The following is a 16,880-nucleotide window of genomic DNA, read 5'->3' as shown; positions in this document are numbered from 1 at the left end:
GCTGGTCTAATCCTTCTTTGTAAGATACCACTAATCCATTATGTGTAAAATTAATTAGAAGAAACTGCTTCAAATGCCATTACTGAAATGCTTTTGCTTCGAATTTTCTCTGGACTGTAGTGCTCCTACTTCACATTCTTCCTCATACTCACCTTAATATTGGGGCATCTTGATATTTCATGTTAGTCCAATGGTGCTAATGTTAATGGATTCTATGCTTATGCCTCACACTGGTCTGCTGCTGCTTAATAAAAAGCTGTGCTTTCGCCAAGTGTTGATATATCCATGCCAGAGATTCCATTAAAGCTGCTGCTTTTTATTTATAGGTGGGAAGATTGTATAATACACTGTCAAGACTGCAGCTAGTTTTTCCTCAATAGCTTTACTCTCTCTGTTAATCTGTAGCAATCTGTAGTTTGATCTCCCATTCATTTGCAGATTTTTTATGTAGAAATATTCTAAAAGCCTGAGACAAATCTGGGAAGGTTCATGAAAGAGACAGAACTTGAAGACATGTTTTTAATAGAATTGTATTGATGGGCTGGTCCCAGAAAATATGAAACGTGAATATGTTGTGACCAAATTATATAATTTTAGCAGTGAGACCACTATGGACACACATCTGGATGATTCAGATAACCTACTGTGCATGTCCCCCTCCATAGTATACCCCACATCAAGCTCAGAGTAATCCTGTTTTGGTTTTCAATAAAAGCCTTGTTTGCACATGCTGATTTATCACTACTGACTGGCACATGCAAATGACAAAGCCATTCCTCCCATCTTAAAGTGCTTTTTTAATAGTAAAGTGCTTCCCAACTTTACAGTTTTAAACAAATTTGAAATAAACCAAGTGGTTGAAAACTACAAGACAAACAGGTGCTTGAAAAACCATCAGCATTCAGTTTGGAGCTATGTATGCATGTCCTTTAAGGTGGCAGTTGGGAGAAGAGGTCACTACAGCAGAAACACTTGTGCACAGGAATGGGTAAGGGCATTCAGCCTAAAATTACACCTTTGATTGCACTCATTTTTTCCCCCTTAGAATATTCAGCCTTCAAAGGCCCAATTTAAAATTGAGTCCATGAGACATGTGCGTAGCCAGGGGAGCACAGCTGCCCCCCTAAATCAAGTAAATAATTTAAAATAAAAGAAATAATCAGAATATTTGAAATTGAAATGCTTGCTGAGGTCACTTGGATGATGATGTGGTGCATTCTAGTGATAAGTGATACGCATGGCTTTTATGAACTGACCAATTGCATCACAGGTAGCTCAGTTCTGGAACAAGACAGGTGTGTGTTCTGCTCCCTCCCCCCAATGTAAATCCTGGTTACACCTATGCCATGAGATGGGTATTAAGTGTTTGTGTGAACATGAGAAGACTCTTGCAAAAAGCACTGTGAAGGCCTTTCTAATACAACATCCTGGCCTCATGAGAGCCAACAAGTTGCCTATGGGAAGCTCATAAGTATGACCAGAGTGCCAAAGTGCTCTCCTTGTAGATTTTAGGCAACAAAATTTTAATGCCTAATCAGGACAAACCTGTGACCAGTGAATAGTTCAGTAGTGTTGCAATGTTGAAACTGGACAAACAAAAGCAGTACACAAATACAATTTTGATATTGAATCAGATCTACAGCTTTCAAATAGTGCAGTTTTGAAGTTTTGAAAATGACAAGTGGTCTCCTACTATACTGCACACTGCATATTTTTAAGAGATCCAGAAATCTTGTGTAATATGGCAGCTATACAGCAAAGGGCCTCTGAACAGGAGCCTACTTACCACACTGGCATCTCTCAGCCCATCTAAAAAGGCTTAATTGAAGTAGACAGTATGAGAACTTCTTCCAGGCGGCAAGCCCCAGTCAATTTTCACAAAGGTTTTCCCCTCTCAAAATTCCCTATACATCCGAACACACGTGTGTGGATCCCTTCCCGCCGCGGACTTGCAACCAAAGTTCTGTTACGTAGAATGGTAGTAAGTGCCTATGAATTACTGTACGGCCTTTTAAGTCTTTGGGCCAGACAAACGGGGCTCACGCCCTACGGCGTTTGTCGTGGACCTTTCCTTGGTGTCGCCTGCAAACACATGCCGGGTATGCATGTGGCACGTGCGCGCAGACGCGAGGTCCCCATCCCATGCCACCGTTTCTCAACACGAGGACTAAAATGCAACTTCACAGATGGCATTTTAGTAGCTAATAAAAGCGGCGTTCGGAGCGAGACCCAAGCCGTCGGCTCGACAGCAGACGCAACCAGGACTGGCGGCTTTCTCTGGCCTCCCCGGATCTGCTTTCCAAATGCGTAAAAGCGCAATATGGCTGTGAGCGCGAGGCAAGGCGAGCCTCCCTTCTGCCTGAGCGGCAGCTGCCCCTTTAAAAAACCCAAGGATGCCCCCCTCCAGGCTGTCGGTGACAAGCAGGCGCTATCCAATTACAGCCGGCAGCCCCCATGAACGGCTTTGTGTGCGACTGGGAGGAAGGCGAGAGGATGGCAGCAACAAGTCCTGCGCGCAAGCGGGCTGCAAGTCCTCGCCGCGGTGCTGCTGCTACTGCTGCCGCCGCCGCCGCCTTGGGCTGTGCCCGCCCCCTCGACTAAGGGCGTAGCCAGGAGAGCGGCGCTGCGCTGGTGGCGCGGGAGAAACTTGGCACAGTCGCGACCGGTGGGCTCCAGTGACCTCCGCTCAGGTAACGCGCCTGCACGCTATCCTCAGGTTGGGGAAGCGAGGGAGGTGTGCGCCGGGGAGGGCCAGCCGGTCGGTTTAACGGGGACGGATCTGCAGGGTGGATGGGATCCATAGCGATCTAAGTTAAAGCAGTGTTGGCGAGGCTCTCGGAGCCCTGCAAAGCGGGATTCCGAGATCCGGGCTGCTTTTGCACTGCGGGCATCGTGCTCGGAAGTCTGCGAAGCGCCGTGTGGGCGGATGCTGCAGCGAGATCTTTAGTGTCATATTCACATCGCCTGGAGGGAAAGGAGAGATCAGCCTCTTTCCCTGCTGGGCTTACAGCAGGGATGGCCAAACCTCTGGGCGTTATGACTCATGTACCTTTAATAGTTGTGGGGAAAGCAGCAGATGCCTCTTGTCATGTCACGGCGCTTGCCCAGCTTGGAAAAGCTGCGCCTGTCAGAATTCCCTCGACGACGCATCTATTAAAGGGAAAGGGAGCGCCGCCGCTGAAAACGTTCCTAGGTAGGACAAGGGAGGGGGGAAGCAGCGGGATTCTCCCGGAGATAGAGGGGATTTCTCCTCTATCATCATCACCATCGTCATCATCACTACAGTCAAAGACTGAGATCCATAACAGGATACATACAGCTGGGCATCAACACCCCATAATGCCCTGATGTTCAAATGCAAAATAACTTCAATTTTCTAGATCCCAGCTGGCCACTAGCAGGGCATATTTATACTACAGATTTAAGCTGTAGTGTAGCAGTCCTAGTCATTTCCTTTTCTCAGGGAACTCTGGGGATTGTAGTTCTATGAGTAAAGATTTAGAGATGTCATAGAATTGTAAGTACCCTTCCACAGACTACAGTTCCCATCCATCATAGTTAAGCTTGTATAAAACTGATACAAATTTGTGGTGTAGAATTGGCTATGAGTAGTGTTGGTTGAGGCATGGATTGATAAATGCAACAGCAACAATAATGGCCATCAGTTATGCAGTTTTCAGTGTCTTGATTTTTTAAAAATTGGGGTCATTTTATCAACAGCCATACGAAGTTGGTAATATATTCTAAACATGATTCAAATAAATATTTGAGTGTTATGCACAAATGCATGTGACGAACCCGATAGACCTGGTTTCATTGAGGAAAAAATACTTCTGAAGGGTACGCTTTTTAAAGCAGAGGTGTGGTAGGGGTTAAGGGAGTGCGTAACCCCTTTCAGACTCATCACTTCTCCACTCCACATTGCCCTCCACAGCTGCTTTTCCCTATGTAGAGGGTACACATTTTATTTATTTTAATGTATTTTAAGGTACTTTTATATCGCTTACTATTATTAAGAAAATCTCAAAGCAGTTCGTAATGTAAAATATCTTCAGGAATGGATGGGGTGGTGCTGTCACATACCTGAATGGGACAAGACAGTGGTAAGGTTGAAACACTGCCCCCCTGCCGCCACACTCGGCAGTGTTGCTGCTGCCCAGATGGTGACTGGCACCACAGCACTGGTTGCTCCTGCATACATTAAAACTATTTTGAAAAATACAAATATCAGAAAAATATATGATTGTAGAATCTAGCATTAATTATTGGGAAAACCTTTGGTTAAATGGATGTGACATAAGCATTCTGTTGTTAATACCTCTCTGATAACAGGGGAGAAGGCCCATTTCCTTCTTGCCACCTGTGGAGGAAAGGAGGGCAGGGCATTTCCTTACTTAATCTATATTAACAAAATCCATCTCTCATTCCAGTGCTGCTCATTCAGTCTCGCTTACTTTGTCTGAACCCTTAACTTACCAGTAACCCAGTAAGGTTGGGGGATAGGCATGGCACAAAGCTAGTCATATACAGATATTACATTTAACAAAGGTATTTTACCTTTATGACCTACAAGATTATAAGCTTAGCTGGTTACTTTAAAATAGTGCTGTAGTATACACTTTGTTGTTACTGCCAGTTTAAATATCAACAGCTTATATCCAACTATAATGTTAAACTAAGACAGCTTTAAGGAAGCAGTTAGTTACCCTATAAAAATCTTTTGCCAAACTGCCCTTCTGTTCTCTCCACCCAAGTTAATCCCCACCAACACTGTAGTGGAGGACTTTTTCCAATCCTTTTTTCTGACCTGTGTAAGTACTGGCTTGTCTTGCTGTACTGCCGTCAGAATCTTCCCTCACTACTCCTGCCAGTCACCAGAGGCCAGCATTTCAAGCTGCTTCTCCCTTCTCCCTTCAGTGCTGCCGGCAGGTTCTCCCCTTTTCTATTCAGCCTGAGCCAAATGATTCCACTGTCCTTCATCCACCAAGCTGCTCTACCTCCCTCTCAGGTCTTCCTTCCTCTTATCCAATCCTCTTCCTCTGGTTTTGTCTCTTCCTTTTGGCTGACTCCACAGACACCATGCACCTCCAGCTGTCTCCAGCCAACTAACTAACCACTGACCAGCAGCTGACCTTATATGTGCTTCTTCTGGCCCTTCCATTCCAGTCCCAGCCAATCACACTGTTTAACTGAAAGTTCTAAACCTGCACCCACCAATCAAAATGTGCATATATTCAACCCTTTATTTGCATACTGGGAATTCTAATACCAATCTTTCTTCATAGGTGTCAGTTAAGGCCCCGAGCGACAGTTAAACTAACTGCCACACAGAAAATTCCTCACATAAAAAAACATTACAATGGACAATACAATACAGATGTCAGAACACATTGCATTGTAGCCAGTAAAATGTAATTCAAATGTAAAACAGGATTTATTCACGTGTCCCCTGCCCTTTCTAAATGGAAGAACACCAATATCTAGATTATCTTTAAAGTCCTCTTCAGCTATGATCCAAAACCAGTTAAGCACCCCTGCCTCCTGCTTCCACTGTTGGTGCCAGACCTGTGTTTGTACTAATCTCAGCCAATGTGGCTTTGGGAGCATGTATTTGCCAAGGCCATATGGGCTAACTTCTGCCGTCATTTGTTTGTGTCCTCCCTACCCATGTCCATGGTTCCAGCAAAGGAAGGAAGGAAGGCTGGCTGGCTGTCAGGCCTTCGTAACATGCATTTGTAACATATCCTCAAACTTTGTAGGACAGCAGGTGCTTGGTCGGCTGTCTTAGACTGAACCAGAGAATCACAAATCCTAGAAAAACCTATTCATATATTCTTCCCTGTGGTGATCAGTGCCAGATTACTAAATAGGCAGAGTAAGCACCATCTTATGGGCCCTACAACAATGGGCCAAAATAATATTGATTTGATGTTGAAAGAAAATTACAATCAAGCTTTCTTAGTTCAATGTGAGGGCCTCCCCTCCCCCGAGATTTTGACTGTCTAGGGGCCTCCACAGGGTTTAATCCAGCACTGATTTGGGTTGCTTACCCACCTCTGGAAGACAAGAGGAATGAATGAGGAGCAGATGGCTGGGCTGGACCTGTGTCTCTGCAGATAGCTGTGTGATGGTAGGAATTCTTAGTTTAAAAGATTTTGAGAGAGCCTTGCCTTTGCCTTTGCAGCCATGCAGGACTGCACACTCCTGATTGGATGACCAGCATGTTTCTAGCAGCTGAAGCATCTCGGCCTGCGCTGTTGTTCTGGTCTCAAGCCCTCTTCTGCCTCCTCTTCTGCGCCCCTTCCGGTTGTTGTACCTCCTGCCCAGACCAGTGCCAGTGCACCAACTACTCGGGAGCCACAGCTGTTCTGTGCAGTGCTAGCAACCTAGATGAAATTCCAAAAGATATTCCAAAGGACACCATGTTTTTGAAACTGGATGCCAATAAGATCACCTCTGTCCCTAATAGCACATTCAGGCACCTTGCCCACTTGCAGGAGATAGACCTCTCAAAAAATGCCATTGAGAAGATTGATTCTGCAGCGTTCAAAGGGGTTGCCGATGGCCTGCGGCTGCTTGACCTCTCTGGCAACCACATCCAGAGGATCCCAAAGGAAGCCCTGGTCAACTTAAATGCCATGATCCGCCTGTCCAATAACCCCTGGCACTGTGAATGTACTCTGCAGGAAGTCTTATGGGAAGTGAAACTAGACCCCGATTCAGTCAACGAGATCACCTGCCAGACATCTGTGCAAGAGGAGTACGCTGGGAAACCACTGCTCCATATCCTCGATTCGGGCATCAACTTTTGCAACATGCACCAGAAAACCACGGATGTCGCCATGTTTGTTACCATGTTCAGCTGGTTTACTTTAGTCATCAGCTATGTGGTGTACTATGTTCGGCACAACCAAGAGGACACAAAGAAGCACCTGGAATATCTGAAATCCCTGCCTAGCACAAGGGTCCCTAAAGAAACCATCAGCACTATCCTGTAGCCAGGAATGTTGATCCTTGGCTGGACTTCCAGTTTTCTATGTAGGAAAGAACATTGGGAGGGACTTGGGACATTTATGTCCAACTAGTTCTGCAACAACTTTTTTTAAAACAAAAACAAACCAACAGTTTAATAGAAAATGAAAACTTGTTGTTATATAAATATAGGAAGAGTGTCCAAGCCAAGGTTCTCATGTTCTGTGCCATATTACCAGCAGAAGGATTCCAGCAGAAACTAGAGATAAGGAGATCTGCTTTCTAGGAGAACTTTAGGACAATGGACGGTTGATGTGAGATGTTTACAATCAGGATTTGATTCTGTGGGAGAGACCCCAAAGCCCTGCAGTGTCTAGAACTTGGTGGCTCCAAAAATGCTTTTGATTTCAATGGGAAGTATGTACATGGTTGACCTTTACTTGATTCTTTGGGACACTGCAAACACACAGTCTCAGGAGTTTTTGGAACCACACAAAGTCCTTTCTCTCAAATCGGTAAATTGTGCAAGCATGCACACGCATAGATTCATGTATGTGAGCAGGAATTATGTTTGATGTAAGTGTGCTTGTGTTGCAAAGCTGAAGAGGGTATGTGCTTCCTTTGGGCTTACGTATTACATGGCATTTGGAGTCTGCACCTCTTCACTCTCTGTTAGGTTACTAACCTATTTTCATGGTGACCACTATTAAGGTGAGCATTGAAAATAATCAGAGAGGACAATTTTAAGCATATATTATGTAATGAATGAGCCTGAGCAGGCTTCTTCCACAGAAAGGGAGGAAGGAAGCACGTGACTGAAAATGCTTATTTCTAAATATGCCTCTTTCTCATATTGCAAACCCACCCCCCTTCCTCAAGGATGGTCCTAAGATGTAGCTGGTGCTGGTATTTAGTAAGGCAGAAAAGTAGGGTATGGATTATATGTAAACTAAACAAAAATTAGGGGGCAAGTTGCTACACTCAACATGTCTTTCCAGCTGACAAAAATTCCTAGGCAATGCAGCTCATTTGCTGAAACAATAAACAGTAAGGAAATAAAATTTCAAGTGGTTCCTCAAACTGTTAAAATAATCTCAGCTGCTGCAGTATTCAAAGCTCCAGTAGCCTTTTTAGAAAAATGGGTATAGCTACATGCATGTTTGTTGAGACTCTGTTTCTACAGTACACACGATCCAATTTAATAGTACTCTGGCAATTAACAGCCAACATAAAAAAGAGGGATAACACAGTGCCAAAAGAACAGGATTTTAGGGCCTTTTTCTGATTATCCCTTTATGCACATTTGCTGTTCAGCTGTTGTGCCCCTGACTAACTCAAGGTTGGGTTGCAGGGATATCTCTCAGCCCAACACTCAGAACTGCTATGTTACATTACTGGCGGAACACAAATCATCCTTCTGTTAGAACACACATTACTACTGGGATGTCCTTGTAGTATGCAGTTGTGTATCACAGACAACTTGTGCCTGTGACATCACTCATGATGCATTACACAAATGCCTGTTTTGTGAACTTTATATTGGGAGGCTGTGTGCTCTTTGGGTTCCATTGCCACCATAGTGGAGTGCTCATCCTGTGCTACTTTAAAAAGGAATGTTTGGACTTCTTCACACATTGCTGTTTCAAAAAAGGTTGGCACTGTCTAAGATTCCCTCACCTAACCATTTGCTCTTCAGTTTCAGGAGCACTGCTACTGCTGCTGCCTATAAAGATTTTTAGACACTTCAGAAAGATTAAAAAACAATACAGTCCCTGCCTATAGGGTACATTTGAAAAAGGCGGTGGGCATGAAACAGCAAATTAAGCACTTTGAGGCAGAATTTACACCAATGTTTAATGACCAAGTGGAGTGGCTGTTAAGAGAGTGTTCTGGGAATGGAGAAGCCAATTGACAGTGTATCATAGCCAAGCTGAAGTATGGAATGGATATATTTTACTGGATTTTATTTGTCTACAGTCATACCTCGGGTTGCGAACACTGTGGGTTGTGCGTTTTTGGGTTACAGGCTGTGCCGAACCCGGAAGTACTGGAATGGGTTACTTCCAGGTTTCAGTGCTCGCACATGCACAGCAGCACAAAATGATGCCACAAAATGTCGCACATGCACAGCAGCACAAAATGATGCCACAGAAGTGCCGAATCGCGTCACTCACGTGTACAGACGTGGTGCTGCAGGTTGCTAACGTGCCTCCCGTACAGATCACGTTCGCAATCTGAGGTATGACTGTATTTACTGTATTTTTCTGTATATAAGACGCCCCCTATTTTGGGGGACTCCAAATTAAGAAAACACCCCCCAGCACTACCCATGTAAAAGATGAGCCCCAATTTTAAACCTAATTTTGTGGTAAAAAAACCCACGGAAAAATACGGTAATTTTCTTGTCGAGTGTGACTACCCCCCCACCCCCGCCCGCAGATACAGTGCTGGAGCACTCCTACTGCACATTTTTTAAAGAAGTTGTATATCCTTTTAAAAAGTGATATCCTTTCCCTGACAAGATGATTACCTGCATCCATTATACATAAGGATGACATATTAGAAACATAGAATCATAGAGTTGGAAGAGACCACAAGGGCCATCGAGTCCAACCCCCTGCCAAGCAGGAAACACCATCAGAGCACTCCTGACATATGGTTGTCAAGCCTCTGCTTAAAGACCTCCAAAGAAGGAGACTCCACCACACTCCTTGGCAGCAAATTCCACTGTCGAACAGCTCTTACTGTCAGGAAGTTCTTCCTAATGTTTAGGTGGAATCTTCTTTCTTGTAGTTTGGAACCATTGCTCCATGTCCGCTTCTCTGGAGCAGCAGAAAACAACCTTTCTCCCTCCTCTATGTGACATCCTTTTATATATTTGAACATGGCTAAACATCACCCCTTAACCTCCTCTTCTCCAGGCTAAACATGCCCAGCTCCCTTAGCCGTTCCTCATAAGGCATCGTTTCCAGGCCTTTGACCATTTTGGTTGCCCTCCTCTGGACACGTTCCAGTTTGTCAGTGTCCTTCTTGAACTGTGGTGCCCAGAACTGGACACAGTACTCCAGGTGAGGTCTGACCAGAGCAGAATACAGTAGCACTATTAGTTCCCTTGATCTAGATGCTATATTATGCTGTTGATGCTGGATCAGAGCTAATGCAAGCACAATGGATAAAATCTGGTATGTTGTGTGTGTCTTTATTGTCTGGAAAACAGTCGTACGCATTATGCTGAAGCTTAAATCAGGTGTTGTCAAGCCTAAATCAAGTATCTTTTCAGCAACAATTCCACTCTGTGGGTCTAGGGGCAGGAAGCCAGCCCATAAAGATACCATTCATCTTATTTCAAGCAGATGAATGTAGGACTTGGTTATAACCGAAATGGAATAATTAGCAAGTTTTGCTGGGAGGGTTTTGCTCATTATTTGTGCCTGGTGTGTATGTGTGTGTGTGTGTGTGTGTGTGTTACCTAGGCAACAGCTACCCACAGCACTGTTTAGCCGAAATGTTTGGACTTCTTCACACATTGCCTTTTCAAAAAAGCTTGGCACTGTCTTAAGATTCCCTCACCTCAAAGGAACTGTCAAAATGTGAAAGTAACAAACAGGTGACATCATCTAGGTCAGAGAACCAGGAGCAGCTTTCTGACTGACTTTAGAGATCACAACTCACCGAGAACAGCCCCTGCTCTGAATGCAGAAGATCCAAGATTAAATCTCTGCCACCTCCGGTTAAAAGAATCAGGTAACAGCTGATGGTGAGAAAAACTTCCATGAGACCCTAGACAGCTACTCCCAGCTGGAATATTGGTGTATGTCCAGAGTAGCCAGTGGTGTGCCATCCAGATGTGTTGGACTACAGCTGCCATCATCCCTGCCATGATGGCTGAGGGTTAGAGAAGCTGGAACATAGCAACATCTGGAGTGCAGAATGTAGGCTCCCTGTTTTAGACAGATAAAATAGTCTTACATTGTTGCTGGTTAAGTGTACGCTTACTAGTACAGTAAAGTCAGGCTTGCTGCTGTTTGTTGTGCCTGGTATGGGAGGAACAGGGCAAACATTTCCTCAGACTGCTTCACACACCCCACATATTTCCTGCATGAGGGTTATATTGCCCAAAAGACCTACCTAGAAAATGCCACGACTAAAAAACCCCACTAATTGGCTTAGTCCCCTTCATACTGTTAACAGCATCCTTTGGAACATTCTCCTTCATTGCCCCCTCCTGGGCTTGGTAAGGAACACAACCATTTTATTTTTTAGTTTTAGCCTGAGCTAAAATTAGTTAAACCTATCTATAAAATTAAACTATATAAATTATAAGATTAGTTAACATAAGTGGATTAGTTGACATAAGTGGTCAAGAACGTCTCACTAGGAGTTGTGATTGCATAGGATGCTTTGGAATGGGATTGCTTCACTCATCCTTGCACCTTGTAGGCTGCATTATAAGCACATTCCAGACCCTGTAAAATGTTCTCATCTCTAATCCCCTTTGAGATTTACCTATGCTAGTGGCCAAAGCCACAATCTGGGGCAGTGAATTCCATAAATTAATTGTGCATTATGCAAAGTAATAGTAAAAATCAGCAGTCATCTTTTATGTTTTGTTACTTCAGTGTGTTTTTGCAAACAAAGCTGAACCTGACTTAGGTAAGTCTGGTAGCCAGGTAATGTGGACCTAGAGTGTTATGGCAACTGGAACTGCATTTGTTCACTTATTTCAGCTAAGATGGGTGTTTGGGTCTACAGTGCTAACAAAAAATAACCCCTGAGGTTATCAAAGTCACTCTGTCAATTTTATTGGGTGCTACTTTCAAAATTGCAAATATTCTTTGGATAATAAATAATAATTCCACCTCCCTATAAGAACTGCTATTGTCAATAGTAGCAATTCATACAATATAAACATATCATTTAATGATTTGAAATCCTTTGCAATAACAAGAATTAGTTATATTTGGGGGGATTATTCACAAGCTAACATGTAAGCAAAGACTGAGAAAGCACCAATGAAAATGGAGTAGAGCTTACTAGAGAAGTGTCACAGATCCACATGACAAGGTACTAATGGCTTTCCAAATGTCAATAAGCACCATTTTGTGAAATCCACAATAGCTGTTCATAAAGCCTAAACATAACAAGAATACATCTGACTTTCCGTTCCTTGTAGTTATGCTGAAAATGTGGAAGACTAATGTACAGATCAGAGGCACTTTGTAAGGCCAGGGCTTTCACCATAGCCCACTGGTCTGTGCAACTGTTGGCATGACGACGTCCCAAGCCAGTATGGGTTGTGCATCTTCTCTGGTGTGAATGCAGTACTTTGTATTAAGGGAGTAATTGGGCTTCAGATTTTCTCAGCAAGGCCCAGATATTTTCCCTTGAACTCCTAAAATCCAGAGCCATAAATAATTGCCCGAACTGGTTTAATAGCTTTGAAAAAACAACAGCTGAGTCTTTGCTGTAGCACAAAGCTCTCAAGCTACATACAGCGTATCCATATCCTAAGGAATCTTCTTTCCATTCTACTAGGATCTTTCTCAGGGATCCAGCAATATCCACAGGAGCTCACAGTGGGTTGGAATATGCCAAAATGGTGCACACTGAAGCTCTTCCCATAAAGTGACATGGCAGTGGAAGCATTCATCTGGAATCTGGAAGGAGTGAACCCAAATGCTTATATTTGTTCCATATTGCTAAGTTGGGGGTCAGTAGCCCATAATGTGCTAAAGGCATCTTCTAGTTTCTGTTGCCCACAAGGTTGTGGATTATATTAGCAGCTCCTTAGGTCTGGAAGGTGTTCAGAAGTGGGCATGTGTTTGTCTTGCATGGATGGTGTGGTACGTCTGAGAGAGAGAGAAATCAAGGTTACTGTACTCACTAATATCACTGGCCAGCTCCAAGTTATGTATATTCCTAGCTCATTCCAGGTATTGGAAAACAGGTTTGAAATCTAATCCTGAGCAGCCTAATCCAGAGAGGCAACCTGGGTATCTATCCCTAGGCATCTCTGGCATTCATGGCAGTGACTCTTTGGTACTGCATTCCTGATCCTAGCCCTGAGTAGCCAAAGTAGTTCCTCACAAGTCCGGACTTGCCCACTTGTTTGCAGCAAATCAAAGCACCCCTGTCCAGATCAAAAGGTTTTCAGCTTCAGCACCCTGGATAGTGGTTCTTTTGCACTTGAATACATGAGGTAAGAGCCAGCTGCAGTGGTGAAAGCTTCCCAGTCCCTACAGCCAAACGTTGGAAGATGGTGAACAGCTACAAAGCCTTCATATCCTTGCCATCTACAGTAGAGAGAGAAAAGAGTTACTCAATGCTCATGATCACCAACCTCACAGGATCCGTTTTACCCCACTGCCTTCAAACAGCTTTCCCATTCAGAAAAAGGCCTAGTGAGGAAATGCGCTTCTTTAACACCAGTTCAAAGAGCTTACCTTATAGACAGCGGACACGCTCCTAACACCCAGTATAATTGTATCATATTTGAAGGGGCCACTGGCATTGTGCCGCAAGGCAGCACTTGAAAGCAAGTGTGGGAAACCATTTTCCGCCCAGGGGCCACATTCCCTTCTGGGGGACACATGTGAGTGGTGTAACAGATGTGTGTCTCTTCCTTTGTACAGTGGATCATATGTAGATTTACAAAGAAAGCACATCTCCCCAGCCACCATTCAGGTAAGCAAGTGGTATCGCCGCAATTCAATGACATGTCCTGGCCAGGCAAAAGCACTTAAGAAGTGTGTGGAGCACAGTCAGTGAGCTGGTGTGGCTTCGTGAGAGGAGGCATAGGCTGGGATGAAGGGGTGAGCTGGCCCCAAGAGTTAAACAGAGAGGCTCAGAGGGCCATTTTTGGCCCCTAAGCCTAAAGCTCCTCACCTCTGGCTTTCAGAGGTGACTTCTGCATGTAGCCTAGTGTACAAAGTTATGTGGCTTTCAGAGACTCACATGGTGGTGCTATTGACTTAGGAAGGGAAATGTACTGTGGGCACAAATTGGGGGTAACAGACTGAGTCGTGGTAGCCAGCAGGGCTACACAGGTGGAGCTGCATTGCCTTTTGACTTTCCTCCACCATGATTCACTGCCGGTTCCTGAGAGGGAGTGGGAGGGGCAGAAGGGAAGAAAAACAGTCCTAACAATTGTATTAGGGAATGAACTGCATGCGCAGCCCCCTCTGTCCACACCCATTCCTGACTGTATATCCCTCCTCTCCAGGACTGCACAATCAAGTCCAGAATCCAATAGTGGATGGCTGCTATTGCTTGACAGTATTCAGATATAATTTTAGGGCCATTCACTTCCACTTAAGGTTTCCAGTACAATGCACAAGGCCAGTCTTCATAGCAAGTTGTTGCAAGTCATATCCTTTCTCCCAGAGGACATGCATCAGCTATGCTCTCCTTTTTTGGTTGTGTGATCAAAAAGGAAACTGGATTGGTCTGGCTAGTCCCAGAGGAATGGAGAAGATCAAACACCATGTCTTTTTTTAATGGAAGGAATAAAACCCAGGGAAGTAGAGCTAATTGGTTTGGTTTTAATATCAAGTGGAGGAAACAATAAAAAAACCAGTACATCTGTTACTGAATAGAACAAACGAGTGATCATTAACAGTTCACATGGTCTTATTGAGAACAAATGATGCCAGACTGACCTAGTTTCCTTCTTTCATAAAGTAGCTGACTTAATAGAGGTGGTGTATTTTATATCCTCCTGGAAAAGCTTCTGAAATATGTAACAGGTAGCAGAGTATGTTGCGGGCAGGTAGCATGGGTTCTCAGCTGTGGGAAAATTATTTACGGATGGCGAGCAGGTTCTCGTCACTCAGCAGTCTGGGAAATTGTACTTAAAGGGTAAATATTAACTAATCAACAGTGGTATCCAGTGACATGCTCCTGGGATAGTTCCTGGATCTGGTGTTTCAATGTATTGAGGGCTAGTGCACATATGTATACCCTTTAATTATTCCAAGTAGAATGTGAGGGAAGAGTGCATTTTGTTTTATGTGACCTAAGCAGGTGAAAAGAAAATTCTGCCTGTGATATTTGATCTATGGTATTTACATATGCATATCCATTTGCATCCAGACCCTTACAATAACACGGCCCCACAGGTTGAGATCAGATTGATTTTCCTTCCTATATTAGTTACCATCATAAGGTGGTGCTGTGGTCTAAACCACTGAGCCTCTTGGAAGGTCAGCGGTTTGAACCCTCAACAGGGTAAGCTCCCATTGCTCTGTCCCAGCTCCTGCCAACCTAGCAGTTCAAAAGCATGCCAGTGCAAGTAGATAAATAGGTACCGCTGCGGCAGGAAGGCGTTTCTGTGTGCTCTGGCACTCATCATGGTCCTCCATGCAGCAGTAGTGGTTTAGTCATGCTGGCCACATGACCTGTCTGTGGACAAATGCCGGCTCCCTCAGCCTGAAAGCTCCCTCAGCCTGCGCTGCAACTCCATAGTTGCCTTTGACTGGACTTAACAACCCAGGGGTCCTTTACCTTTACCTTCCCTTTTTACTAGTGCTTTTACTAGTTCCGCTTTCATTCACTATGAAAATAATCAAGTATGACTCAAGCTATGACACTGAGGGGGGTTGTGCACCTACTTACCTGTAAATAATGCTGTTTACAGCAAAGGTCACACCATCAAATGAATTTGCTACCACCAAAAAGTTATCTTCTCCAACTGAAAAGAACTCCCAATCCACAGCACTGCAGCAGAAACCAACCAAACAAAAGAGATTACAACAACGGGATAACTGCCTGGGAAAACATCCTCTTTCCATTTACTATTTAGAATACATTTTTAAAATCATTTCCCAAAATCAGACTATTTTAAAAGAAGTGAGCGTTTTCATCTTTCAATTATACGTTTCGACCACCTAGATCAATTTAAGAACACATTTTGGACTGCAGTCTTACAATTTTTTAAAAAAAGAATCAAAACATTCTGGCAGACCGAAACACATTCTATTATCAAAATGACACAAAGCTGGTGTTTTCAGCAATACATAAAGGAGGCACCTGTAGGTAAGAATGTCCTGGAACTTGACAAACATCTGTGCAGTAATGTTAAGCTCATAGATGGAAGAATTGATGGCAAAGCTGTTGTTTGGGGCAACAATTGTACTGTCATAGCTGTTTGCCAGAGCGAGGAAGACCCTGTCTTGGATCTGGAAGACTTCCCAGTCAGCAGCACCAAAAGTCTAGACCAAAAGAGAAGGTGTGAATAAAAGCTTTTCAGAAAATGAGCAGCAACTGCAGAAGAATGCATCCAACACAATACATGGAGGAGAATAATCCAGACCTCGACTTTCCCTCAGGGAAGCCATTCAGCACATGCACATCAGTTTCCATTAAAGCAGGGGTGGGAAACCTCAGGCTTGGGGGCCACATTCAGCCCTGTGGGCCACTCTGTCTAGGCCTCAAGGTGCTATCTAGGCTGTTCACCCTCTCCAGGCCATGCCCCACTCTGGCCTTACTCCATCCCATCCTTGAGAGTTTTTGCCTTGCTAGAATATGTCCTTGAATTGTGTCTGGATGGAGAGATGTATGTAGAACATCTCATGTACATGGATTGAATGTAGCCTACTGCACAAAGGCAACAACCACACTGTTGCTCCACCTACTTTTTGCCTGTGGCCACACCCACCACTGGTATGTGGCCCCCAGAAGCTGACCCATGAGTGAATGTGGCCCTTAGGCTGAAAAAGGTTCCCCATTCCTGCATTAAGGGCTTCTACATACAGTAAGAATTTTATTAACACCACTGTCATAACCTTTTGGCGACAAGCAGTGCAGACATCATCCTTTTAGGCTGGACTTTGAAGACTGATTTTGCCAGCAACTGAATGACAAACCACAATTGCTTGCATACCTGATTCTTCTCTCTCTTAATAAAGGCT

The 16,880-nt window shown here is 44.1% G+C and overlaps 2 protein-coding genes and 1 long non-coding RNA gene across 8 annotated transcripts in view; 1 reads left to right on the top strand and 2 right to left on the bottom strand.

Annotated features, from left to right (window-relative positions):
- Positions 1 to 295: 295 nt before the first annotated feature.
- LOC309343265 lies at positions 296 to 4,214 on the bottom strand. 2 transcript variants are annotated; one of them, XR_014157219.1, is made up of 3 exons: positions 4,084 to 4,214; positions 3,050 to 3,150; positions 296 to 477 (listed from the first exon to the last, which is right to left on the bottom strand). It is a non-coding gene; the product is annotated as an uncharacterized lncRNA (long non-coding RNA). The 2 variants fall into 2 exon arrangements; XR_014157220.1 differs by lacking the exon at positions 296 to 477 and having other exon boundaries at positions 3,035 to 3,150.
- Positions 2,551 to 7,521, top strand: LRRC3 (leucine rich repeat containing 3). 4 transcript variants are annotated; one of them, XM_081864537.1, is made up of 2 exons: positions 2,551 to 2,690; positions 6,185 to 7,521. In XM_081864537.1, exon 2 carries the CDS (start codon positions 6,213 to 6,215, stop codon positions 6,996 to 6,998), a length of 786 nt encoding a protein of 261 aa, XP_081720663.1. In that variant the 5' UTR covers positions 2,551 to 2,690; positions 6,185 to 6,212; the 3' UTR covers positions 6,999 to 7,521. The 4 variants fall into 4 exon arrangements, with proteins under 4 accessions (XP_081720663.1, XP_081720664.1, XP_081720665.1 ...); XM_081864538.1 differs by lacking the exon at positions 2,551 to 2,690 and adding an exon at positions 3,103 to 3,193; XM_081864539.1 differs by lacking the exon at positions 2,551 to 2,690 and adding an exon at positions 5,283 to 5,411.
- A 4,223-nt stretch (positions 7,522 to 11,744) lies between these two features.
- The window catches only part of TSPEAR (thrombospondin type laminin G domain and EAR repeats), a 36,255-nt gene continuing 31,119 nt past the window's right edge, over positions 11,745 to 16,880 (bottom strand). For both annotated transcript variants that reach the window (XM_081864638.1, XM_081864639.1), the window contains 3 exons: positions 16,000 to 16,181; positions 15,586 to 15,687; positions 11,745 to 13,265 (listed from right to left, as the gene is read on the bottom strand). In XM_081864638.1, the coding sequence (XP_081720764.1) occupies positions 13,112 to 13,265; positions 15,586 to 15,687; positions 16,000 to 16,181 (438 nt within the window). In that variant the 3' untranslated portion in view covers positions 11,745 to 13,111. The remainder of the gene's footprint in view (positions 13,266 to 15,585; positions 15,688 to 15,999; positions 16,182 to 16,880) is intronic.

This window comes from Podarcis erhardii (genome assembly GCF_964252035.2).
Source record: "Podarcis erhardii genome assembly, chromosome: 5".
Lineage (NCBI taxonomy): Eukaryota > Metazoa > Chordata > Lepidosauria > Squamata > Lacertidae > Podarcis > Podarcis erhardii.
This window is presented reverse-complemented; position numbering and strand designations above follow the sequence as displayed.